Genomic DNA, 27,075 nt, shown 5'->3' with positions numbered 1-27,075 from the left:
GTATTCTATCCAGTTGTGGAATCCTCAACATAAAGAAGGAGATGGAGCTGTTGGAATGGGTCCAGAGGAGGCTACAAAGATGACCCGAGGGCTGGAGCATCTCCCATATGTGGACAGGCTGAGAGAGTTGGGGTTGTTCAGCCTGGAGAAGGCTCCCGAGGAGACCTTATAGTGACCTTCCAGTACCTGAAGGGGCTACAGGATAGCTGGAGAGGGGCTGTTCATAAAGGCTTGTGGGGATAGGGCGAGGGTGAACGGGTACAAACTGGAGAGGGGCAGATTTAGACTGGACATTAGGAAGAATTTCTTCACCATGAGGGTGGTGAGGCCCTGTCCCAGGTTGCCCAGGGAAGCTGTGGCTGCCCCATCCCTGGAGGTGTTCAAGGCCAGGTTGGATGGGCCTTGGGCACCTGATCCAGTGGGAGGTGTCCCTGCCCATGGCAGGGGGTTGGAACTGGATGATCTTTAAGGTCCCTTCCAACCCAAACTATTCTCTGATTCTCTGATTCCCTGATTCTAACAAACCCGAAGTTATTGCAACAGCTTGTGTAATTTAGGCGAAGCTAAAGCGTTCGCGTCGTGACAAACATTTGCCTTAACGCGCACTATGTCCCGCACTCCCAGCGGCTGCGGGAGCTCAGCTCGCGGGCGCCCCCCAGCGCTGTGGCGGCTCCCGCCGGGAGGGGGCGCAGCGCGGGGCGGGGCGGGGCGGGGCCCGCGGGCGAGAGCTCCGCCGCCTCTTCTCGCGAGGCTCCGGCCGCGCGCGGTTTTTGGTCTCGCGAGGCGGCGGGCGGGGAGGCGGCGAGCGCGGGAGGCAGCGCACCCACCGCCTGGCGCCCCGCGGGACGACGCGGCCATGCCGGCCCAGAATGCGGGCAGCGGCGGTGAGGGCGGCGCGGGGCCGGGCCGGACCGGACCGGACCGGACCGAGGGGAGCGGGGGGGGCGCGCGGGACGGGAGCGGGGAGAGGGGCCGGCGGTGCCGTGGTTAACCCCCCCCCGATCGTTGCAGAACGGCTGGGAGCGGAGATGGAGGCGCAGGCGGAGGCGGCGGTGATCACCCCGGCCATGGTGAAGGAGGAGGAACAGCTGGAGGCGGCGGGGCTGGAGGAGGAGCGGCAGATGCTGGAGAAGGTGAGGGGTGGCCCCGGGCCCGGGCCGCTCCTGCGGCTTCAAAACAAACAAACCAACGTGGGAGGCGTTGGGCCTCCTGCAGGGCTGCGATCCGCAGCGCCTCGGAGCGTCCTGTGAGGGGCTCTGTTTTTTGCAGACTAGCGGTGGGCTTCTGCGGGCAGCAAGAAGTTCACTGCCTTTTATATGCGTTTCAGTTTGTAGCGAGAGGCCTCGCCTCTTCAGTTTCGTCATTGTAAGCCTAGAACTCGCAGGTATCCTTTACCCTAAGCCAATTTCAGAAAGGGAAGCGAGTTCACGTTCTTGTGAATGTCTATCTGAAATATAGATGGGGTTTATTTTGTTTGTGTTTTCTTTAAATGTATATAATGCTACTTCTAATCTTTTTACTCCTTCTTTTATAAATAAAGCCACTGAAACGACCTGTTTAGATTACCAGGGTGCTTGTTTAAAACGATTTTTTCCAGAAATAAGCTCTGTTACGTGTTTCTTCGGTAGGAGGTGTAGTTTAGGCATCTGTTGTCACTGACAGCTCATCTCTTTGCAACAGTTTGAAAGCTGCAGCTGAAATTCATCAAGACATTTCCCTAGTCAGGAACGATTATTTCCCAGCCTGCTCTTCCCTGCACGCAGTTGTGCAGGCACCCCTGGCTTGAGGGAAGGAACAAGAGCTGCTTGAGCTGGTATTACCACTGGGAGAAATGTACATGTAATCATCCTGAGCGTTTGTACAGAGGGTTTTGTGTACTTTTGTTTGCCTGTGTTGCAGGAAATAGAGATGTTTCTAGACTGCTTGAAGGAAATGACAAATCATTACAACCTTTCATTTGTCTCTTGCTGGAATATTTTCAAGTGTTGATATTGAGCATTTGTTGATATTAACCAATCTGTATTGGAGAGAGAACTTGAAAATGTGGTGTGGTCTAGACCTGTGCTGCTACAAATTATCAAGGTATCGGAATACTATATAAGGTATTGTATTTCAGGCATAAACAAATATGAACTTGAAAGTATTCTTATCTTAAATGCTCTTTTGAGAACTGTATTCTAAAAAAATGATGCTTTTACTAAGAATACTTGAGAAGTCACTTCGCTGCTCTTATTTTCTAATTGTCTGTTAATTATGTAGCTTTGTATTCAGCTCACAGGAGCTGGTGTCTTAAAAATTGAAGCATTATTCTAAGGGCATGAAAAGTAAAACTTTGAAGGCCTGAAACTAAGTTTAATTACTCTTTTCACTAAGAAAAGTAGTGATTTCTAAAGATATGTTTTTAAGACTGCAGGATTTTCCTATACTGTAGCTAGAAAACAACACTTTGTTCTCCCAGAAGCCTTATAATCTTCCTTTCTTGCAAACAATAACTCATGTTAGAGCCTCTCTGAACTTCTCTTCAGGTTTTCCTTGATCAGACTTGGAAGTAAAAATCTGGAGGCAGTGTTTTAGGAGTGTAAGGAGAAACCCTTTATAGAGCAAATACTCTCATTGCACAGGAAGTATTGAGAAAAGGACTTGGCATTTAATTTCTTTCACAACCAACCACTTCCATAATGATGCTATAATGTGATAGGGCTTTTTTTTTTTTGTGTTTTTTCCATTTCTTGAGGAACCACAGAGGTTGTCTCTAGCAAGGGTATTGCTGCATTGTCCTGTGTCCTTCTGTCCTGCCTTCTCTGTGCAACCTGGAGCCAGTCAGACAAAGAGAGAGTACTTATCTTGGAGGCAGCTGATGTTATTGAAGCCTCTGATTTTTTTCATGCTTGTCACTTTGACAACCCCTCTGCCAGGTGATATATATATATATGAGCTCAAGAGAGTCACTTGTTCTTTCTGTCAGCTGATGGCAAAATACTAATGTGCAAATATATAAGAATGTAGAGTGATGAAAAAGAGCAGCAAATTTTTGACCTTTTCAGTCAAAAAGTGGGAAAAACCAAACCCCTACTTAGAGGCTTGAAGGTTAGGACAAACAGCAGATAAAGATTCAGTGCTGTTCCCTGTCTTTGAGGTTTTATTTTTCCATCGAAATTTTGGCTGTTGGTCAGGGGAGCGGTCCTTCAGATTGACCTGTTAATGGAAGGATGCCGTGTTCACTCCAGTGAAAAGTGAGCAATAGCAATTTACTGAATGAAGTAGTTCAATTTTAATTATATTCTCTCTTGGCATTGCCGTCAAGGCTTGATTTTTCTAAGCTCAGGTGCTTTTCATCTGATGGAAAAAAACTGGTTCAGGTAGAGCAGAAGCAAATAAAAACTTTATGGAGAATCGTGAGAAGGCAGTACATTCCCCCAGATGACTGGTGGAGATCTTCGCCTTGTAAAAGACTATGATGATAGCTACCTGATAAGAATGATATGGAGTACTGCTTGTGGAAAATAAAGGTGTGATTTCGGAAGGGGGGGGGGGGAGAATTAAAACGTATTCTCCCTTTTCTTTGTCACATAGTTTGTCCCATGATTCCTTTCTGTCTTGGCATCCCTTCCCCCTCTTCTGAACTCTACAAGATAAGCATCTTGGCCAGCTCTGCTGTCTTGGCTTTCTGGAGTTTCTTTGGAGATGCTAATTATACCTTTTCACTTGTTTGTGACTCAATCTAATGGTGAATGCTTTGTTATATTTTGGGAAAATTTTAAAGTTTGACTGCAGGCTACTAAATGCACAGTCTTGACTAATTCAACACAAGTAACTTTTAAAAGCATGTGTGGATTTTAAAAGCAAAGCAAGCAGAAATTACTAATTTCACATTGGGAATTGTTTGGACATCTGTAAATTAGGCGTAATGGCTTTGTAGCTGTCCGAATATCTTGTTTGTAAAGAAAACCTTTAACTATGTGCAAATGGCACGTGGAGGACTCCAGACTAATACCTGGGAAACTGAATTTTGCCAGGTAGGATTTGCCAGGGATTTTTTTTTTCCCCTCCCAGATTTTACAGGCTACAAATAAATTTAATTTTACTCTAAATCTATAAATTGAAGTTTAGATGTCTTTGAATGCCTTACACTACTGCATTAGAAGCATGTGTGTTACACAGCTCTGTTTACATGTGCAAGGGTACGCAACCCTCACTTTTATCTTGTAGCACATCATAGGTACACGCGAGTGCATACAATCACGTATCTTAGATGTATAATGACTGGAAAGGAAAGGTTGTGTGTAGGTGAGGTAATGAGTTATCCTGTAGAAGAACCTTTCATTATATTAAAAGCATTAACTCTGAAACATCTATAAACACTCATCTTCTCTTTGTGTTGGCCAGGCTCGTGCTTCTTGGGACAGGGAGTCAAGTGAAATGCGCTATAAGAGGCTTCAACATTTGCTTGAAAAAAGCAACATCTATTCCAAATTCTTGCTAACCAAAATGGAACAGCAACAACTGGAGGTAGGTATATCCTTCTCTGCAGTGTGGGTTCTTAAGATGGCCTGCCATTTGTGTGGGGGATTTTGCCATCCAGTGGTTTGAACTGAAGTAAAAATGCTGTTAGGATTGCCGTAGTAACATGAAACTACTGCAGTTACTGCCTGGGAATGAAGTGGCGCTTTAAATAGTATTCAGAATTTGTTCTATACATAAAAAGATCAATCAGACTGGAAAGAGCATGAATTATAATTTAAAATCACAGTATAAAGGTGGCACTGATATCTTTACAATTATTTCGTTGGCCTGAGTGTTAAGAAGAAAAATATTTGAAATAAGAAATAAGGTTTAACGGAACTACAAAGCCAGGAGGGAGAATGGAAGGTGCAAAGAATTGACAAGTAGGAGTTGCACAGTTTATTTTTGTTGATTACTGAAGGCTGAGGGTGAGGCTTGTCTTCAGGATGCTCATGTTGGTCTCCCTCAAACAAATTTATAAATTGCAGTAATTACGCTGTTCCTGAACAGGAGCTTCCATAAAATGATTTCATGCGTTTTTTTTCTTTTCCCTTTTCTTTTTGATCCTTAGGCTGCTGAGTTCCTATCTGGCTTTATCTTGATTTTCTTAACTGTACCTTTATGGACAAGCTTGTGAGAATTTACACTTGAAAAAGAGGAATAATCTTAGGAAAAGTTTCAGGGCAATGACATGCTCAGAGAAGTGACGTTTGACAGACTATAGGAAACCTCTCTAAAACTGTTTAGCTGTCAGCTAAAATTTATGGTTACTGCATTGGCTGAGTACATGTTTCAGTATTAAGTCTTGCTCCGTCTGATAAACACCAAGGTCTCTTATTTGTTTTTCCAGGATTCTTTTGCTTTCAGTAATTAGAAACAGTAAGTGGAATGAAAATGTTAAGATTCTTCAAGACATTAAAGCCCTTCTTTGTTAAAGACATTGCAGGCTACTTGTATTGCTTTCAGTTCCACAATGAACACAGGTTGTAATACGTAGAAGTTACAGTGGAGCTGGATACATGGAAAACTTACTGCAGTAGATATTAACATAAGGAGCTTGTAATTGGGAATTTTTGTTGGAGTCTTTCCAAATTACTGCATTTAAGTGATTCAGAACGGTTGCACTTTCTTTCCCAAACTTTGCTTTATCATTTTATACTGTCAGAATAGAGGCTTCTAGTGAGGATGCAATATCAAAATGAAGTCTGTAGAGTGCACGGAACTCTACGTTATCAATGTAATCTATTTCTGTTATCATTTCTGTAATGGATTACTTCTCTTTTGGGTGTTACTGAAAGACAGAAAATATGTGGAGGTGTGGTTTTATTTTTCTTTTTAGGAACAGAGAAGAAAAGAGAAGTTAGAAAAAAAGAGAGAGATGATGTTGAAATCTGCCAAGGTAAGGTTAACTAGCTATTTTATGCAACTTCCTGACTGAAAGTCTGACAAAGTAGCATGTCAATTTAGATCAGGTTATGTAAACTAAATAAGTTGGACTTAGCCAGTATTTGACTTGCAGGTTCTAGCTAATATACCCTATTTATTTTAACTGTAATAAGATTGTTAGAAGTGATTAAAATTGCATAAAGTGACAGTCATCTTAAAGCGATGTTTCTGACAAATCATATTAAATACAATGGTTTGAATTTGTGTTGAGAAGGTTTTTTGTTAGCAATTATCACTTATTTAGCCAAGATGCTGAATAAGTAACAGAAAACATAAGCAGAATCTTCTTTTTTTTCTTTTTTTTTTTTTTTTTAATAAACTGCTTAATAGTAAATGTGTTCCAAGAAACTTTCAAAAGTAAAGGGGCTGAGGCTTACTAGGTCATCTTATCTGTGCCATGATAGTTAGAGATTCATCAGGTGATGAATATCTTCCTATGTTTATTTTCTAGGGTCAAAATCCAATTGATGGCAAAGAGGAGAAATCAGGTAATATATTGGCTTTGCCTTTGATCACTACTGGTGGTTTTAGTTTCTTTAATATTTGATTTCTTGTATACACTCAAATGTTATCTTATAGGTGCAAAAAAGAAGAGAGGAAGAGAAGACGGGATGTACAACATCTCAGAAATTATGTCCAAAGAGGTAGGCCATAACTATTAATAGGCTTGTCCAGATTTTTGTAGCACAAATTTTAGCTGATGAGGCAATTGCTGTGTGACATCCATATATTAGAGCAATACATTCTTATACATTGCCATCAGCAATTATCAACCAATAGCCAACAGCAGTCTATCCGAAACATGTGACTTTCTTCCAGCAAAGATCTGTGTTAACAAGCAGTGTTGTCAGACTGGTAAAGACTGTGAACTGACTACATCTCCAGTTGAATTTTCAGTTACCCTTTGTAACTGGAATGCATTCTCTGGTGTGTGGCCTTGATTAGAGTCACTTGTATGATATTGTATGGAAAGCTTTTTAAAGTATGTCCGAATTCTTCAATTAGAAGATTTAATGAAATATAAATTGTAGTAGCCTTTAAGGTTGAAAAGCGCATAAGCATATTTTTTAATTTGTTTCTAGGAAATATTATCGGTGGCAAAAAAAAGTAAAGTGGAAAGTCAGGTATGTTAACGCATGTTATTGTAGTTTAAACATATTAAGCCGAGAGGGAGGGAGGGCTTTTTATACTTACTGGCGTATCTTTAAAATTTTCGTTTAAATAAACGTCTCTCTGCTAGCTGTTGAAGTCCTGAATTAGAACTTTAAAAAAGTGATGCAGGTGGCACCAAGCTGGGTGGTGCAGTTGTCACACCTGAAGGACAGGATGTCATCCAGAGGTACCTGGACAAGCTGAAGAAGTGGGCCTGTATGAATCTCATGAAGTTCAACAAGGTTAAGTGCAAGGTCCTACACCTGGGTCGGGGCAACCTGTGGTTTCTGTACAGGATGGGGGATGATGTGGTTGAGAACAGCCCTGTGAAGAAGGACTTGGAGTGCTGGTGGATGAGAAGGTTGACGTGAGCTGGCAACATGCGCTCGCAGCCCAGGCAGCCAACTATATCCTGGGCCGCATCAAAAAAAGTGTGGCCAGCAGGTCAGGGGAGGGGACTCTCAAGAGACCCTACCTGGATTACTGTGTCTTGTTCTGGAATCCTCAACATAAAGATAAGGAAATATTGGAACAGCTTCAGTAGCTGTCGCTGCTCTTCAGTTCCAGAAGCCTAAAGAATGCATATGAGTCATTGAGATTTTGCATGTTGATGTTTGCCTATGTAGTATTATTAATCCTAAAACCAAATTCTGTGCTCTTGAGTTGACATTTGCTCAAATCTTTGAGACAGAGGCTCGCTTACTTCACTACACATTGACTGGTGTGAATTAGCAAAATATGTCTTAGTTGGGCTTTGATGTGAATGCCACTTGTCACATGTTCCTTGAACTTCCCTCTATAGGATGAAAGTTCTTCTGACAACCTGTGTCCAGAAGACCTGCAGAAAAATGGAGACTCAAATAGTGTCATTAAGGACAGATTGTGTCAAGCTGTACGACACAGTGCCAAGCAATTCCTTGATCCAGTACGGAAATTTAATGGACAACCAGTGCCTTTCCAGCAGCCAAAGATTTTTACTGGTGGTGTGATGAGGTGGTACCAAGTGGAAGGCATGGAGTGGCTAAGGGTATGAAGTGATTGTTGATGAAATTGAGTCTGATGCTGAATGGAGACAGAGAAATGGAGGGGAACAGACATTAGAAGTCTGTGACCATAGCTAGTACAGGGAAGGTGAAGAAAAGCAGTTCTTTATGAGTTGTAATAATACAAGAAACTGATCTTAGGAAAAATTGTCAAGCAGCTGATATAAAGTTTCAGTGTGGGGATAATACTTGTGTTTGTAAACGTTTCTTTAGACTTATTTTGTTGGTGTTCTTCATCTTCCCTTTGTCCTTCTATTTTCTTGTTCAGCTCAACTTTGTCCTTATAAGTGCTTTGGAAAGCAGAAGGTCTATGCATACTGCCAAGAGACAGTCTTAGTATTTTTCTCTCTCAGAGACTTAAATACCTAGCCCCATAGGTGTTTAAAGACCCATTACCTTGCAGGCCTGACACGGATGAAAGATTTCTGTTCTCTGCATCTTGGAATCCATTTAGTGATATTAATGGTGTTTTAAAGATGTTTTGTCTTTAGTCTTTGAAATAAAAAAACCTAAAGAAACGTGCAATGAAAAATGCCCACATACATATTTAATTTATCCCCATTTTTGCTTGCAAGCTAAATTAAACAACTTCACTTTTTACTTGTCACAGCCAGACTTATTTTCATTTCTACTGCTGGTCTAATTTTTCCATTAGGCTTTTACTATTTTTTCTTACCCACAAGCATTCATATCCTGTTTTAACAGGTTTAGGCTTGTCTCACAAGTGCCACTGAACTCGCTGTTCTGTTACTGAGAAATATGTAGGGGAAACAGGCCTGTTTTGAGGGAAAAAAACCAGCTTCGTTAGTTTTATGCCCAGTTATAGCCACCTTTATGAATAGTAGGTAGAGTAGCCAAGGAATACTTCTGTGTCTTTCTGCTTTTTTGTGAGCGGTTGCTCTGTTGCTTGTCACAATAGGCAGTGTCTGGACAAATAATTTTTGCTGGAGCAGCTGGCTACATTGATCAGGAATTGCATCTTTTTTTTCTATGGTGAAGTAGCTGTGCCTGTAGAATCTACTTTGAACAGATAAAACACAAACATCGGAACAATAACTTAGTCTTTTGGAAGGGATAGCTAAGGAAATTTTTTGGAGCTGGGATGTGTGAAAAATTTAGATAGAGAACTGTACTTGCAATTGAAGTGGTTTCTACTATAAAACTAATGTACGTACTTTCCTTTGATACTGTTCTGGTGTTTGCCTCCTAGCCATTCACTTAATTGGCTAGAAGCGTATACACATATATATGAATGTTGGAGATATATACATATCATACATGTGTCATATAATACATAATACAAGATACTTGTATTTATTTTCATCATGGAGAAATGTTATTCATCTGTGATATAAAATGTTCCTAGTAGAGTTTCTGCAGGTGTTAACATTCCTAAGGATGTCTGTTCTTATGGTGTGTTTGTTATTTCGCATTTCCATTTCTTTTTCCGTGTATGCAGATGCTTTGGGAAAATGGTATAAATGGCATTTTAGCTGATGAAATGGGGTTGGGGAAGACGATCCAGTGTATTGCAACAATAGCACTGATGGTGGAGCGAGGAGTCCCTGGTCCGTTCTTAGTATGTGGTCCTTTGTCTACTCTCCCAAATTGGATGTCTGAATTCAAGAGATTTACTCCAGAGGTAATGAAGATTTTTCTTCCTCGGGTTTAAAAGAACAAATTACATAACTCTTATTCTTTTGCCTTAAAACTTTCTCTATATAGAACATTAGTTTAATTGCAGTTATGTGGTTACTACACACTGTGCCACAACTTGCTGTGTATTTACAGCCTTCTTGTAACAGAACTCGTTAGCTCTTCTGGCTTCTGTTTAGAACTAAACAAGCTTAGTTCATCTGACTTCTAACCCTTTTTTTTTTTCTCTTTTCAGATTCCGCTAATGCTCTATCATGGACCTCAGCAGCAACGCCGTAAACTGGTTCGTAAAATTCATGGGCGACAAGGATCGCTGCAAATCCATCCTGTGGTCATCACTTCCTTTGAAATAGCAATGCGAGACAGAAATGCACTGCAGGTATCTGAGTTCCCCTGAAAGCTCTAGGATGCGTGAAATGGCTCATCACTGATAGCTGTGCTTTTGAGTGTAGGAAAAAAGCAAACAAAAAAACCCCCACCAAAACAACAAACAAACGTGTACTGCCTGTACAACAATTGTCATACTGTGGCATTTATATTGACATTCATTTCTGTTTGCTTGGTAGCAGTGGCTCTGGAATTTTATGCTTAAGAAGTTCTTCAAATAGAATGCTATTGAAAAATTGAAGTAAGCAGATAGTTACAGTGTACCTGCTCTCTGTAGATAATGGTGGGGGAATGAAATCTATACTTACTGAATCTTGGAGTGAAAGATATACTTAGTGTATAAATATCATGGTTAACATCAGAATGGTTTCAGTGAGATGAGCTGCTTGTAGAAGTTCTTATTGTTATCACCTAAACTTTCTAAATGCAGTCACCATGAAGCAGGTGTATGGTGTCAACTGTTTGGAATAAGCTCTTCTAGTCTGGCAAAATGAGAAAGAACAGTAAATAGAATATTTCTAATAGGCAGTATCAGACAGTTTTACTAGTTCTGCTTATTTCATCTTGCACGTGCTTTCATGGAGTAAAGCTACTGAAATAACTTCTTTTTTTAGCATTGCTTCTGGAAGTACCTGATAGTAGATGAAGGTCACAGGATTAAAAACATGAACTGCCGCCTTATCAGAGAATTGAAACGATTCAATGCAGACAATAAACTCCTGTTGACCGGTACTCCCCTGCAAAACAGCTTGGCAGAGCTTTGGTCGTTGCTTAACTTCCTGTTGCCAGATGTGTTTGATGATTTGAAAAGGTAGGTTGCGATCTAATGGTGAAAACTATTTCTCTTTGTTCTGTTTGGTCATTATTGTGACTTTTTAATAATTACACTTGTATCAGTATGTGAAGAGCTGTTTTACAGTGTGGTTGTAATTTGCTATGATTATTTGGTGGTAAAGGCTTTGAAATGTCTTGCATTCACACTTTGTGGTTTCAGAAAAGAAGGAAGTAATTGTCAGATAGTGGAAGCTTAACTCTGAGCTAAGGCATGAGCATTTAGGGAAAGAGTTGTTTGTCTAATCATTAGTTCCTGGTGCTGCTTAAGACTCTCCTAAGGTGCTGGAGAAGGCTGTGTGAAGCTGGCAGACTTGGGGCCCGTGCGAGATAGAGCCTTGTCTGAAGCAGTAGGGGATTAAGTAGAATATTGCCAGAACGCTCTTCAGGCTAACTTTTTCTGAAGTTTTAAACTAGGTTGAATATAATAGATTGTAGTGAATATTCCAACTAATACAGGTTTTTTTTTACCAATCACTTAAAATCTCAAACATCTGAATTGATTTATTTCAGAAATACCTCCCGTGCACCCAGTGATTGTGGTGGATATTAATGCTTTGTATTCCTTAAGTCACTGGGAAAGAGAAGAATAGTGTACTTAAATAATGAAGAAGAATAATAGCTATGAAGTAAACTATTCCTTCTTCCCCCCCCCCCCCTCTTTGTTTTTATAGCTTTGAATCCTGGTTTGATATTACCAGTATTACAGAAACCGCGGAAGATATTATTGCTAAAGAAAGGGAGCAAAACATCTTGCATATGCTGCATCAGGTTTTCACTTACTTTTTGTGTTTTTTTCATGGTTTATTTCTAACATTTACCATTATTAAGAAGTATATCAAAATCATGTTTGTGGAGCTGAATTCGGGGCCTGAGGCTTTTATTGTGGCACTTCTGGACTCACTTAGACTTATGAGTTTTTTCCAGTCTTTACGGCACTTACAAATGCTGAATGGAACAATATACTGTTTTGATAAGGACTCATTTGTATTCTTGGAACCGAATTAAGTTTAGTCAAACTTTAATGAAGTTGCTTGCGTCTGTGCCATAAGATTTTTGTTGAAAGATGTTTTCGAGGGAATTTATGTAACTTTCAAGTATTGAACAGAATATCTTTTGACAAACTAGTTGTTTAACGTGCCTGTCTTCAAAACCAAACTAACACTCAAAACTTGTTTTTTTTTTAAGGCAGGTTCTGTGCTTACAAACTATAATTTTTCTATCATAAGCTGATGGTGATAGATGCAAATGGCCTCTTCTAAGTGTAATTGTCAATGACAATCCTTAATTTATTTTGGATAAAAGTTTGGAGGCTTTCCGGGAATAACTTGATTTAAGAAATATAACAAGCAAAACAAGCTGCATCATAATAAAATGACTTCTGGTTAACAAAAAAACTTTGAAAGGTCTGTCATGTAGTTACTTCTGCACCCTTTAATTAAACCCTTCAAAATTTTTAAAATGTCAATAGTTGCGGTTTTTGAACATATATATTGCCGGCATATATATGTATTAATGTATGTGCATAAAAGTTTTGGAGTAGGCACTTATATCAAAAATTAAATATGGAACTCTACTAATTAACTCCCTTACTTTAAATTGTCAAAATTGCATTACAGCAATAAACCCTTTTGTGTGTTCTGTTTATTTGTTTTTTGTTGTTTTTTTTTAACTAGCATTGTTCTGAGCTTTGAGGACCTGTAACACATCTGCTTATCATTTCAGATTCTGACACCTTTCTTACTGAGAAGACTGAAATCTGATGTTGCTCTTGAGGTTCCTCCTAAACGAGAAGTTGTGGTATATGCACCGCTGACAAAAAAGCAAGAAACTTTCTATACGGCCATTGTAAATCGCACCATAAGCAAACTGCTTGGAAATAATGAGGTTTCTATTATCTAAAATCTATATATTTTGGAAATATGCTTGCTATTAATGATTTGTAGGCAAAACCACATTGATGTTGCTTCATTACCATTGCAACTAAACCCACTTTTTTTTTTCTTAAATTTTTAGTCTGATCCTTTTGTTATGTATTGCAATGGCAATTACTGTAACTGGCTTCAGAGGGCACAGAACTAAGCAAGAAGTGTAAATATGTTCTTAGTTACTTGTAGCTTGGGGGGAAATCGCAGCAGTTTTCCTAGAGTTGCCAGTTTCTGCTGTAAAATCAGTACAGTACTAATGCAGCTTTTAAAAACGAAGCAGAAGCTTTCAAAATCTACAATTACAGACCTTCAAAATTTGGGCTGCATTTTCTGCTTATCAAAATGTACAGCTCCTGAGTCTGTATCACTGAGATATCTTCAGCATTGAGAATTCTTGGGTCAGCATAGGCCTTTGAAGCTGTCTGCTGTTGATGTTAATGTTATTTCCCACAGGAAGAAGTAGTTGAGTTGAGTCCTACTGGCCGACCGAAACGCCGCGGTCGAAAACCGGTTGATTATTGTGAAGAACATTATGGTTCACCTGGTGATTTGGAGAAATTGATCAGCAAAATGCAAGAGGAAGTAGAAAGAGAGAGGTGCTTGCCCTAAAAGATTCTTTTTTTTAATTATGCTGAATCTCTCTTTGCTTCTTGAGCTTTTCTTATTGTAATTCACTATCCATGTAGCTTTAGGATTTGTTTCTTTGCTTTTACCTAATATTCACTAGGCCGTGATAGCAGTGATTAGATTGTATGATCACTCACTGACTCAAAGTTATAGTTAAATTCAACACATTTACTCATCCTTGCTGCAGGTCTCCTAGACCTGTGACCCTTGCAGGATGAGCAATAAAATTCCCTGTTTTCATTAGTCACAGTCTTAGGTACATCCTGTGACAGTTGTGCTGCTGATAACCTGTGAAGAGCTAAAATGTCGTGGTATGATATGTGATTCCTTTGGCTGTTGAAACATTTTGGTAGTGAAGGACTATGGTTTCATCAAAGCCTCAACATCTAAGGCAGTGTTCAGTACCAGCCAGGGAAGAATCGCTTCATCTTAGTTACTTGGTATTTGAAATTTTATAGAATCATAGTATGGTTTGATTAGAAGGGATCAACTAGATCAGGTTGCTGAGAGCCCCATCCAACCTGACCTTGAATGTTTCTAGGGATGGAGCATCTACCACCTCTGTGGGCAACCTATTCCAGTACTTCAACATCCTCAGCAAAAAAATTCTTCCTAATGTTTAGTCTAACCTTCTCCTCTTATAGTTTAAAACCAGTCCCTTTTGTTCTACTGCTACAGGCCCTGCTAAAAAGTTCTCCCTCATCTTTCCTTTAAGCCCCTTAAACTCCTTTAAGTCCTTCAATGCTTTCTCAGCCTCTCTTCATAGGGGAGAGGTGTTCCAGGCCTTTGATTGGTTTTGTGGCCCTCTGGACCCACTGCAACATTCCATGCCTTTCCTGTCCTGCGGGCTCCAGAGCTGGACAACAGTATTCCAAGTGTGGTCTCACTGGAGCAGAGTAGAGGTGCAGAATTGTGTCCATTGACGTGCTGGCCGCGCTTTTGATGCAGCCCAGGATACAGCTTGCCTTCTGGACTGCAAATGCACATTGCCAGCTTGTGTCCAACTTCTCATCCACCAAGACCCTCAGGTCCTTCTCCACAGGGCTGCTCTCAATCTCTTCATCCCTCAGCCTGTATTGATAACGAAGGTTGCCCTGACCCGGGCTCAGGACGTTTTGCTTTGCCTTATTGAACCTTATGAGGCTTTCACAAGCCCACTTCTCCAACTTGTCAAGGTTCCTCTGGATGGCATCCTGTCCCTCAAGGGTGTCAATCTCACCACACAGCTTGGTGTCATTTGCAAACTTGCTGAGGGTGCACTTGATTGCATCATCTGTGTCATTGATGAAGACATTAAACAACACCAGTCCCAGAACAGACCCCTGAGGGACACCACTTGTCACAGATCTCCATCTGGACGTCGAGCTTTTTACCACTACCCTCTGGGTGCGACTGTCCTACGAATTCTTTATCTACAGAGCAGTCCACCCACCAAATCTGTGTTTCTCCAGTTTAAAAAGAAGAGTGTTGTGTTGTCTGTGTCAAAGGACTTAGAGAAGCTGAGATAGATGACACCTGTGGGTGTTCCCTTGTCCACTGATGCAGTCACTCCTTCACGGAAGGCTACTAGGTTGGTGAGGCAGGACATGCCCTTGGTGAAACTGTGCTGGCTGTCTTGAATCACCTCCCTGTCCTCCATGTGCCTTAGCCTAGCTTCCAGGAGGATCTGTTCTGTGATTTTCCCAGGCACAGCAGTAGGGCTGACAGGTCAACAGTTTCCACGGTCATCTTTTCTACCCTTTTTAAAAATAGGTTTGATGTTAACCTTTTTCCAGTCATCAGGGACTTCACCTGATTGCTGTGACTTTTCAAATATCGTGGAGACTGAGTCTGCGAATATGTCAGCTGATTCACTTGGAACTCTCAGCCCATGGGCTTATGTACATCCAGGTTCCTTGAGTGGTCACCAGCCTGATCTCTTACAGCAGGAGGGACTTTGTTCTTCCAGTCCACATCTTGCAGCCCATACCCTCCAGTGATGCAAGAAGGAAAAGTTGCTGGTGAAGACTGAGGCAAAAAAGTTACTGAGTACTTCAGACTTCTCACCTGTTGTTGCCTGCTTGGCAGTCTCGCTCATCAGGGCACTCTCTTTGACCTTTTTTCTCTGATTTACATAGTTGTAGAAGACCTTCTTGTTATTCCTTGCATCCCTCGCCAAGTTCATATCTAGCCACGCTTTGGCCTTCCTGATGCCTTTCCTACTCAACTCGGCAGTGTCCCTATACTCTTCCCGGATACCTGACTCTGCTTCCAGTGCCTGTGCTTTTAATCGTAATCACTTATTTATTTCCTGGCTACAGCTAGCAATGAGGGCAAAGGGATGAAGAGCTTGTCTTATTGCTAGGTTTTGCAAGGTTCAGGTAAACCTTTTTTCTTCAATATCCAATTATGTTCATTGACTCAAAGACAGAGCAAGGGGTAATGCTGGTGTGCTAACTACATTTAACTCCATGTTTTCTGTGGAATTACTCAGGAATACTTAAAGCAAAGTTTGGGCTCAGACTGGAGAAGAGGGAGGATTAGTTTCCTTGCTAAATTTAGTGAAATATGTAGGCTTAAGCTGAGGCCTGGAACGCAAATGGCCAGCCCAGTTAGTGCTGTTTTGGTGACAGATGTTTGTCGCTTTCTGGTGATTGACTGGAGTTAAGGTTCAGGACGGAGGGAGCTGAGGAATCGTATTCAGTCTTGGGTTTGGCAAGGTCTGTTGGTGTCTTTAAATTGATAGAAGTCCTTTGGACCTGAGGAAAATGAGGCTCATCTTTTGAACTAAAGTATATTTTTTTTGCTAGATTTTTATTGTCCAGTGTACTTTATGAGAAGAGAAATTTAAATACAAGCTTGTATTAGTTTTATGGTATGCATGGATCTCTTATGATGGAGAGGGTACTTATACATGGAAGAGCGAAATGGCTGTATTCATTGTGAATCCTGCAAATGTGTACCTGTGGCTGAAATGGGATAGGCAGAGAGCTGATTTTGGAATAGCTATGTATTGTTCCACAGATCTGACCATTTGTTCTAGGGAGGACTTGCTTCTGTTCCCTTTTTTGCTGGGTGACTTGCAAAAATTGGGTTTTTTGCTTCTGATTACTGCTGACTGCTCTTTTGTGTTTTAAACCAATAATGGCAAACCCTTGTGCTTTCAGTGACGAGTGTGGCACTAATATAAGTTTTGTCTGGTACTAGCTTTATTACTTGAGGGATTTTGAGGACATTGGACACAGCATATGAATTCATAGCTTTTTTTTTTCTCCCCTCTTCAGTATCGTGGCGTAATACGGTGACGCTTTGTTTACTAATTAGATAATGTATCTTTTCAAGGCCAGTGATAGAAGTGAGCGCTCCCATGGAATCAGAGGTGAACCTTAAACTGCAGAATATTATGATGTTACTGAGGAAATGTTGTAATCACCCTTATCTTATTGAATACCCATTGGACCCTGCTACACAACAGTTCAAGGTATGTATTTTAAAAGGATTATGAGAAAAATTATTTCAGTCATAAAAAAGCAATAGGCTGTGAGCTTACTGGAGTAAAGAATGACCTTTTCAGTGTATTTGTCATATGCCTCCCCACTGTATTAGAGCAGTATGACTGAACAATTATTTGAAGCTTCCTGCAGCAGCAGTTGCAGAGTCTAGTTCAGCTTCTATGTCCTTTTAACCTTTGCATAGTGATGCAGTAGTGTTCTTCATTATGGCAGCACTCATTACCAGGAGCAAAGTTATTGGTTTCAAACAGTAGCTGGGATACATTGACTTAAGGTGTTTTTTAGGATCTACATCCAGTTCTCCTCACAAAGGTTAATTTTCCCAAAAAAAAAAAAAAAGCATCCTTTCTCCTCCTCAACAGGGAAAAGGTCCAAATTATATCACAAAGAACAGCTGGTAGTTTAATCTACACAAAGCAGTAGGCAGTATCGAAAAGTATGAAGTAATTTGAATTGAAAGAATCTTGAAAAACTGGAGGTTGCTTGCACATTCTATAAATGTAGGTTTGTGGACATGTATAAACATGTTTCATGTTCAGTGAGTGATAACAGAGATTCTGCTACGCTTGGGAGCAGGCTGTTGGAATTATCTATGTGAAGTCAGTGCATAAAAAGCAGATAGCCTGGTGGGTGACGAGGGGAAATCAGTTCACGTGTAGAAAATGCAGTCTGTTTGACAGTTGACACCACTTGCAGGAGTTAGTGGACTGTTGACACCACTTGCAGGAGTCACTGCCTGCTCCCGAAAATGAATTAGGCATAATCAACAGGGCTGCTGTATGGCTTTGACCTGTGAAGTTTCTGTATCCCTGCCCTTAGCCCATAGCATGAATTAGATCTAACAAACTCCTAAACCAATGAGGGGTTTAAGGTAGCAGCGTTAAAACTTGTGCTGTGAACCTTTGTCACTTAGCTTGATGGGTGGTAACTTGTTCAGCAGTGCTTTCTTATATCCACTAGGTGGAATCTTTGTGCATTAATTAGAAGCTGGGAAAGCAACAGCAACGCTTTTCTATGTGGAAAAATTAAAATCATCAGTGTTTTTCCTTCTGGAAATGAGATGAAAGCTAATTAGTTTTTTTTTAAAAAAATTATTTGAGCATATGAAATGGTGAGGTTTGATTTAGTTTGATCATAATTTAACCAATTCAATCTAGTTTGCTAAAATTAGTTTTGCTTCCAATCTTACAGGTTTTAGTTAAATAAATGGTACAATTTTGTTTCTGTGAGAAGCTTTTGGATAGCTTTTGTTGGTGCTTCTCAGCTGGGGAAACCTTTTGGTTTTTCTCCTTCCTAATATATGGTCACCTCTCCCCTGTTTCAAGGTTGATGAAGACCTAGTAAAGAATTCAGGCAAGTTTCTGCTGTTGGACCGAATGCTTCCAGAACTGAAAAAGAGAGGACATAAGGTAAAGCTAATGATTTTCAGAGTTGGGGGGTGGAGGAAGCACGGCGCATGTGTAGTTATATCTTGATGACTAAAAAATGGTATTAAAGAATCTTCCTGGTTTTGTAGGTATTGTTGTTCTCACAAATGACTATGATGCTTGACATCTTGATGGATTACTGCTATCTGAGAGAGTTCAAATTTAGTCGATTGGATGGTTCTATGTCCTATGCAGAGAGAGAAGAAAATGTAAGTAGATGTACATGCTCTTTGAGCATGTTAGCAAATTCTTGTTTCTGTGACACTGGAATATGGAATACAGCATTTAGTCTTTAATAGGCAAAAGATCTATGTGGAAAAGTGCGTCATCGCTGCTGCTTCAATATCCGCTGCTCAGAAATACTGAAATGAAAATGAAAGGTGTTACTAACCAGTATTTTGGGGCGTGCCTAGAATGATGGGTGCTAATGTACTCTGTTGCCCAAATGTGAAATATGTGATATATCGAGATTGTGGCAGATACTAATCCCAGTTTTACCCATGAATGTATTGTTTCATAGCATCCAGGAGTTGATGCCAGCATCCATGGGAGCGTGCTGCAGGTCTAATGCCAAATAAAGTAGATTTCTACAAAATTATTTTTTTGCAACCAGTGGGACACCTGTAACTTCAGCCTGAAATTGTGCATGGATTTGTTCCAGCACAATCTTTTGTTCTTGCATACTTGCAGTGGTTTCAAATAACCACAGAATGCCTTACTACTGAGGCATGTATTTGTCATGAAGGGTCACTATGCAGAGTGGTTCAGGAATACCGCCTCCAAAGGTTTGCAGGGATGTAAAAGAGCAATGCATATATGGAGGAAATACATAGGCTGTATCTCGGGGATGTGCTTACAATTGACATCTTATCTCCAAAGTATGTACTAGTGTTATGAAGATACAGGAAAAACAGTGGCAGGTGACAGATCATCTATCTCAAATTGTGCCTCTCTTTGCCCCATTTTTTTCTGTGCCAGTGTGGCAGAGTAAAACCAAACCCCTGAACGCTTACCTCTAACACTAGTAAGCAACCTGATTCTTAAAGAGGAAAGGGTAACCAGCAACATGTTAGCAAGTTATAGTGACTTCTGTTAAGCTGGTAAAACTTTGTACTGCTGGTTTATGGGGATTTTTTGGGTTTGTGTGCCTATCGCAGTGGTAAGAGTACAGGATAAGAGAAGTCTTCCAGGTCACCAGTCAAAGTTCAGCAAGACTTTTCCTAGATCCATAATTTGCTGCTGGTGCTGCTGCTGGATGTTGATGTCCAGAAAACCCCAGAGGATGTGGGGCTTTTGGAGAGCTTGGGTAGCTTTTTCCACCTGGCAGTGGGGTAAAGGTTTCATTTTCCTCTGCTGTGATCAAAGCCCTGAAAGTTACAGAATCACCGAATCTTTTAGGTTAGAAAAGATTATCGAGTCCAAATGTAAACTGAACACCACCAAGCTCACCACTAAACTGTGTCCCTAGTACTATACCCTTCTGGCATTCTACCAGCATGTGGGTGGTCAGGCTAAGTAGACTAGGTTTTGGCTGGTATCGCAAACCTAGTGGGATCTGTGCTGATACTTGGAAACATCTTGTCATGAAAGTAGGCTAGATGCTGAGTACGAGGTCAGAAAGTTACTCTTAGTTTTGAAGTAAGAGGAGAAAGTGTACAGGATGGCTGGACATTACAGTCAAGTTGGCATCAGTATTTTAGACTGCTGTTTGTGTCATGAAGTAGTTCTGGTTTTAGGCTCTGCCAGCTTGGAATGTTCTCACCTTGCTCATCACTGGATGGTAGGTTATGTGGAGGTGAATGTGATTTGGACTATACCTCGTTATAGTCATCTCCACTCTGTGTAATAGATGACTCATTGACTGGAATCATTAGATAAGAAAATATGATTGCTTCGCTTCTTTGTCTTGTCCTGTCCCAAATGCACGCAATGTTTCTTAAAACCTTAGTTTTGCCTCTGACTGTGTGTGATGTATTTTGTCTGTGTTCATCTTTTTTAAACACAGATATCTCAAGATAAAACACTAGCTCTGTTGTGCTTGGTCTACCTGCTGTTTTTTAATAAATGAATTCTCTTCCAGATGCATCAATTTAATACTGACCCTGAAGTCTTCCTGTTCTTAGTGAGCACTAGAGCTGGAGGCTTGGGCATTAACTTAACTGCAGCAGACACAGTTATCATATATGACAGTGACTGGGTATGTTGTCAGACTGTTACCTTGGTAATATGTGTCAAAAAATGCTTTCTCTGTTGCTTCTTTTCATAATCATATACTAACACATTATGATATAGACCATTTCTGTAACTCTAATGAGCTGTTAACATGAACATAATAGTAGTGTATGCAAATACGTTATGTATGAAATATACAGACTCCTTTGAGAGGTCCTAGCTTATTAAATACACTGTTAGTGTATTTCCAAGACTAGCCTGTTTGCCCCTGAGTTGTGCCAAAGGCAGGAGAGGTTTTTCTGTCAGTGTTGAAGGTATGTTTTCTTCTTTTGATTTATTTAAGTTTCAGTGTAGCTGCGCCTTCTACAGGTTTCCCATTTCCAACAACTGCCATGTTAGTACCAGCCCCTTGAACTTCCTCTTGTGACTTGTCGGGTATGTTTTAGCTAGCTAGGATTCTGCTGCTTCTGTGAGTTTGGAGTCTGGGAAGCAGAGAGTTATGGAAGGAAATGACTGAGAACCTCTGCATCTTCACTTTATTTTAGTAGACAGCTCTGTTTGCATGGCTTCAGTTTTGGGAGAGCTAAAGCAGCTTCAGAAATGGCTGAAAACTTTCAAATTACTTTTGTCACCCTCAAGCAAAAGAAACGCTAAACCTACAACTAACACCCTCAGATAAATTTGTAATACAAAACCTGTCCATCTGATGAGAACTGCAGCACATAGTACTAAAGGAGTCTCAGCTCACTGGGTTACTCTGGCTGTGCAGCTACAGCAGCATAGCTTGTCATGAATGAGCTTAAGAGTAAAGAGATGTAGAGTTCTCTTATACCATGGCTGCCCTGCTTATTGTTTCTGCTGCTGTGACTCTCAGAGCTCACTGTTGAAATGTCTGTCTGTGGTATGTCTCTTAAAAAGAAAAAAAAAAAAAGGTAATGGTGTAGCTAACTTTTCTTTATCTGTTAAGAACCCCCAGTCAGACTTGCAGGCCCAAGACAGGTGTCACAGAATTGGCCAGACAAAGCCAGTGGTTGTTTATCGTCTCGTGACAGCGAATACTATTGATCAGAAAATTGTGGAGAGAGCTGCTGCCAAGAGGAAGCTGGAGAAGCTGATTATCCACAAAAGTTAGTATCTGTCTCTTACAATTTCTGTTATCGTGTATTGCTTCTCTAAGTCTCGCGAGAAGACTACTTACTGCTCTATCCTGTGCCTGCTTAGATTTTTTCTTAAATGCGAAAAGCTTCACCCTCCCAGCAAGTGGCTATTTAGTATTATGTTTCAAAATGCACTGTTAAGCACATTGTATATAGCTTTTGCAGCAAATTAAAGGAAAATAACTTCTAGTATTTCTGAAATCACCATGTTATGACTACTTTACTAGTAGGTAAGGGAAAAAAAGAGGGATGATGGGATGGTGAGAGCCTACCTGGAAGCAATACAAGTAAAACTAGGCAGTAAGGGAGAGAGCTCTGGGCTTGTTGGCAGATTGTCAGCAAGATGATTGTTCGATCCAAATTATTCTGGACATTTAGCGTCAAATGCTGGGCATAGATAACAAATCAGAGTTGATTTTTTTTTTTTAAAAATAAAACTAAATGAACTAGAATATAAATGGAAAATGCAGATACAATTCTTGCTACTTACAGTTCAGTTCATAACAACTTTTCATTTGGAGTGCTATGCCTAGCTTATGACATGTACAGCAGTTTCACCATGTGAAGTTTAGTGATAGATTTTTCCAGTTGCACTGGCAAACTTGCTTGTGTAGGCAGTATCCTATTGAAAATGGTAAAATGAGAAAAAGCTGTAGAGGGCTGGTTTCTGGGGGATTCTTCCTAAACTTAGTTAAGATTGCAAATCCTAGAGCTGTAAAATCACTGCAAAAATTTCAGTGTCCTGTTTGCATCTGTCCTCTTGAATTTAAGAAAAGTATGTTGCAAGTAGAGTACAATAGTTCTGTTTAAATAATTAAACAGTGCTGAATAGAACAATAGTCCTTGATATTTATATGCAGAACAGAAATGATTCTTGTGTTCTTGATTATATAGCTGGTCATACTCAAAAGTCTTCAGGAAGTGACTAGGTTGAGGTGTTGCTTTTGGGGGGAATTTTTTTCTTGTTTGGGTCCCATAGGAATCCTGCTTTGCTTATGTAGTTTATTTGGTTTCTTAACATTTGGACATTAGCTCCCTATAGCATTTTCCAAACACTAACCTTGCTTGCAAAAAGGAATTCTTCTGACCATATTTAGCCTTATATTAAACTTTAGAGGACTTCTCATAGTATGTTAATGGAAAAAAGAAGTGTTTCATGAGGGCATAAACAGGCAGAAAGACCACACCTGTAACTGTCTAAAGTGCCCTGCTTGCCAAACTTAAGCTGTGGTTTGTCTCTGGTTTTGGAGGATGTTAGCTAATCTTTGTTAGCTGCTTGCTTTATCCTAGCTTTAGCCTTTTTCTTTGTTGTCTGTTTGCCACTGCTGTCTTGGCATGACTGGCAGCACTGCCACCTGACTCTTTGTAGGCATGTTAATAACTAATATAAATAAGAAAAATTTGGTTTTTAATGCTTTGGTTATGGTCCAACCTGAAGTTAAAACCAAAGTGGCAAGATAAGCCCACAAAATACAATGGGCTTGAATAGTAGATGACTGGGATACACTAAAGTAATAGTAGGAACTGGGCCTAGTTGTACTGGAAGGAATCTAAGTGTTAAGTGAGGTCATGCCTTCAGTTTGGCACTAAGTTGAATATTTATCTTGGTAACTATCGATGAATCATATCTAAATCTTGGAGCTTAGGTAGAATTGTCCCCTTCCAGGAACATTTAGATCCATTGTGTCAATGTTAAGGTGTTGCAATGGATCCTGTAATATTGAATATCTAAAAAAAGTATTGGAACTTTGGAGGAGTGAATGAGGAAGGGAATATCACAAAACTTACTTAAGGTAGATCTTTCAGTGATGAGTAACTGTGTAGGTGTGGTGTGTATAGTACAAGTACTAGGGCTTAAGGACTGGAATTTGTTGCAAACTTTTTTGGTGTCAGCACTTGGTTATTCTTTCAGTCTTGTGCTTCTGTTGTATTGAAGATGGTTGCCTAGGAAACTGTATGAAAGCCAGCGTGATTTTAGTTGAATGAGTAGATGTCAGACTGAGAGGAAGTGATGGACATAAACTAAGTGTTAAGTGCTTGCTAGGATCTTCTGTATTTTTCTCTGTCTCACTATTATTGCAGCGCAAGACATGTACAGCAATAATTCAGTGCCATATAGTTTATGAAACTCTGAAAACTAAAAGGGAGAGAATGCATCCCTAATAATGCATGACAGGACCTGGATGCTGTGTGTCCCAGCAGGATGTGTTAATGCGGGAGAGAATCCTATAGCTCAAAACACTTCTCCGATTTGCACTTTGCAGAGAAACAGCCAGTCCTTGGAGGGAGATGGGAAAAAGTGTGAGGGAACTATTGAAAACAGGGTATAGGAAAGAACAACAGTGAGTGTGATGAAAGGCATCAATGAAGACTCATAAAGTGGGTAAATGTGTTGATGAAAACTGAGGAAATTTGGTACAGAACAGTAAGCCTTGCTCGTCTCCTTGAAATGTGCAAGACTGAGTTTGACTTCACCCATGCTCAGCTTTAAGTAATAATCTTGTATATTTTTGGATATTTGAGTTGACCTTCAGATTTGTGTAGAGAAAAGTGTTAGCGTAGTATCTTCAAGAAATGAGCATGTCTGGTGTATTTTTTTTGTCATGTCTGTTGAGTCTATTAAACTCCTATGGTCTCTCTGCAAACCATATATCTTCCATGTATTTCCTATCTTGTGGTTAATGCTGCTTACTTTATTTCAACCAGCTTGCAGTACAAAGGGAATAAACTTCAGCATCTACCGTCTAACTTTATTTGCAATATTTTTACTGTAAGTAGAACTAATGGCTTTTCTGCTCTGTGTATGTGTGTGCATGTGGAATTGGTGTTTCAATCAGTTCTTATGCATACTACAGCTAGAAGGTGAAAGGCGTGCATGTAAACTCTTCATGTACCTCTGACCAGCTAAGCTATTAGCATAAAGTGTGTTTACCTAAGGGCTAAAACAATGAAACATAACATTAGTTTTGATGGGCAGGAGTAATTTGTTCACCATGTGCGTCCAGTATTGGTTTAACAATTTAGAGAATTTGTTCCTGTCTCTGTGCTCTCTTTAAATTTCTTCTTTCTACAGATCAGTTTAAAGGTGGGAAATCTGGTCTAGCACAGTCGAAGAGCTGCCTGGACCCTCAGGAATTAATAGAATTGCTGAAATCCAGAGACTACGAGAGGTATGCAGATTTCATATTTTCCTTGGAGCCATGAGTTTGTAACTTGACAGCAGCTGTCAAGACCACTGTTTTGTCTTACAAAGTGGTATGTGAATCTTCATGGGAAAGAATGTCCCGTGGCTTCTGCTGTGTGGGAAAACTGACAATATTAACTGTAACATGCTTTTGTCTGTATTAAGAAATCATTTCTTCCTCAACAGGGAGGTTAAAGGATCTAAAGAAAAAGTAATCAGTGATAAAGATCTAAAGTTACTCTTGGATAGAAGTGATCTTGTTGGTAAGTCAGAGTTTTCATCTGTTTTTTCTGTTCAACAGTAAATTCATATTTTGTAAGAGTCTTCATATGTAGGAAGCTGTCATAGCTTCACAGCTGTGTTGTAGTGCATCTGAAGAAGGACCCTTTTGCTCCTTTGCTGATATTTCCAATAGGAATTGATGAAGAAATAACAGAACTTAAAAGGATTCCACAAAACCCCATTCATGCATGATGTGCCCTGAGCACACTGTGAATGTAGGAGGTGTTTTGCAAAACAACTTTCCCTCCTTAGTTGTTGTAACTGAAAAAACTCTTGTCCAGTTCACCTAAAGAGTAGATCTAGTATGCTGTTTACTTCAGCATCTTTAGGAGAGCTAACCCTCAAAGCATAGATAAAGAAAATTGAGTCATGACAGAATTTGGATTAGCTCACCTTAAATTATGTCTAAGTGAAATAACTTTGCCTTAGGAGATCTGTCATTATACTTGTGACTTTTTCCTAGATTATCTAAAGAACTTTCAGTTAATTGACTGCTAATAGAGAAAATTATTCTTGATGAACTGATAATATGGTCTATATCTTCAGAAATTCAGGCTGTGAAACAATCCAATTTCTCCTTTCAAGTTGGAGAAGGTGCCATTTATTGTGTGTTATTAGTGTGCATCTTATAACTTTTGCTTATTCTATTTTTTGGCTATACCAAGCAAAATGATTATATTAAAATAGTCAAAAAAATTTATACAAAGACAGTATTATGTACTGAATATTTAGTACAGCTACTGTAACTACTTTAGAAACTGAAATGCCACCTCCCACCCTTGTAAACTATAATTATTAAATTTGATATAAAGACAGTACTTTTTCATTAGCTTTATATTCACTGGAAGGGCAACATAATGATTGCAAGTGCTAGAAAAACAAAATGTAGGTCTTTGAACTCTAGAAAAGAATCTTGCTTAGCAGAGCAGTAATTTTCTGTGTTTCTCCTCGTAACTCTGCTAAATAAATTGACTGCATTTTGTTTTCTCAGGAAAATGAGACTAGTTCAGGCAGATTTAAAAACTGCTTATCTCCGTTAAGATTTAACCAGAGGTGTTTGCCTTCTTTTTCATAAAGCACACAACTGAAAAATAGCACAAACTTCTAGCTGCAAACTGTTGATGGAGGAACTAAATGGTTTTATCAGCTTGGTTTCCAAATCCAAAGATACCTACAACATCTGTGTCTGCAATAGTAAAGTTGCAGACACTTCACCTGTTACTCTTGATTTTTTGTTTGTTTTAATCCTAGACCAAATGAAGTCCTCTGAAAAAATGAAAAAGGAAAAAATGGGTGTCTTCAAGGTCCTAGAAGAATCATCAGACTCCAGTGCAGAATGTGTGTTTTAATGTGCAAATGTGGCCTGTAGCCTTACAAGACAAACATGACTGACATCACATCTTCCAGAGATGTCCCTTACACGTACTGATCCTTTATGTTGACTTTAAGACTTTATTAAAATCCCTTGTGTTTTCATTGAATATTAAGATGTTTTACAGTATAATGCAGGTGATAGTTTCATGATGTAGCTTTGGTAGGCTGTCATAAAAGATTAAGAAAATGAGCACATTTCACATTTGTGGCTATCAATCAAGTGTTGCAATCACTGATAAAAACTGGCAAATTTGTTTAAAAAGTCTTCCCGTGGAAGGCCTAAACCAACTTTTTTTAATATGATATCAATTATGGTTTTATTTGGAAGGGAGAGAACTTGTGCCTTTCTTACAGCCAATTGTGTAGCTTCTGTTCTGTGAATTATTTTGTTTAAATAAATGTTTGGTTTGTCCTA

The 27,075-nt window shown here is 39.8% G+C and overlaps 1 protein-coding gene across 1 annotated transcript; it reads left to right on the top strand.

The window, feature by feature from the left end:
• Positions 1–758: 758 nt before the first annotated feature.
• HELLS (helicase, lymphoid specific) lies at positions 759–27,075 on the top strand. Its single transcript, XM_054071736.1, has 22 exons — positions 759–884; positions 1,012–1,133; positions 4,387–4,509; positions 5,843–5,902; positions 6,401–6,437; positions 6,529–6,593; positions 7,032–7,073; positions 7,904–8,128; positions 9,604–9,786; positions 10,036–10,179; positions 10,802–10,998; positions 11,693–11,789; positions 12,744–12,905; positions 13,400–13,542; positions 16,895–17,033; positions 18,390–18,473; positions 18,581–18,700; positions 20,572–20,688; positions 21,631–21,790; positions 24,894–24,990; positions 25,191–25,267; positions 26,538–27,075. Exons 1-22 carry the CDS (start codon positions 857–859, stop codon positions 26,633–26,635), a joined length of 2,520 nt encoding a protein of 839 aa, XP_053927711.1. The 5' UTR covers positions 759–856; the 3' UTR covers positions 26,636–27,075.

This window comes from Cuculus canorus, chromosome 7, assembly GCF_017976375.1.
Source record: "Cuculus canorus isolate bCucCan1 chromosome 7, bCucCan1.pri, whole genome shotgun sequence".
NCBI lineage: Eukaryota > Metazoa > Chordata > Aves > Cuculiformes > Cuculidae > Cuculus > Cuculus canorus.
Note: the sequence above shows the minus strand (reverse complement) of the source record. Positions and strands in the feature narration are given on the sequence as shown.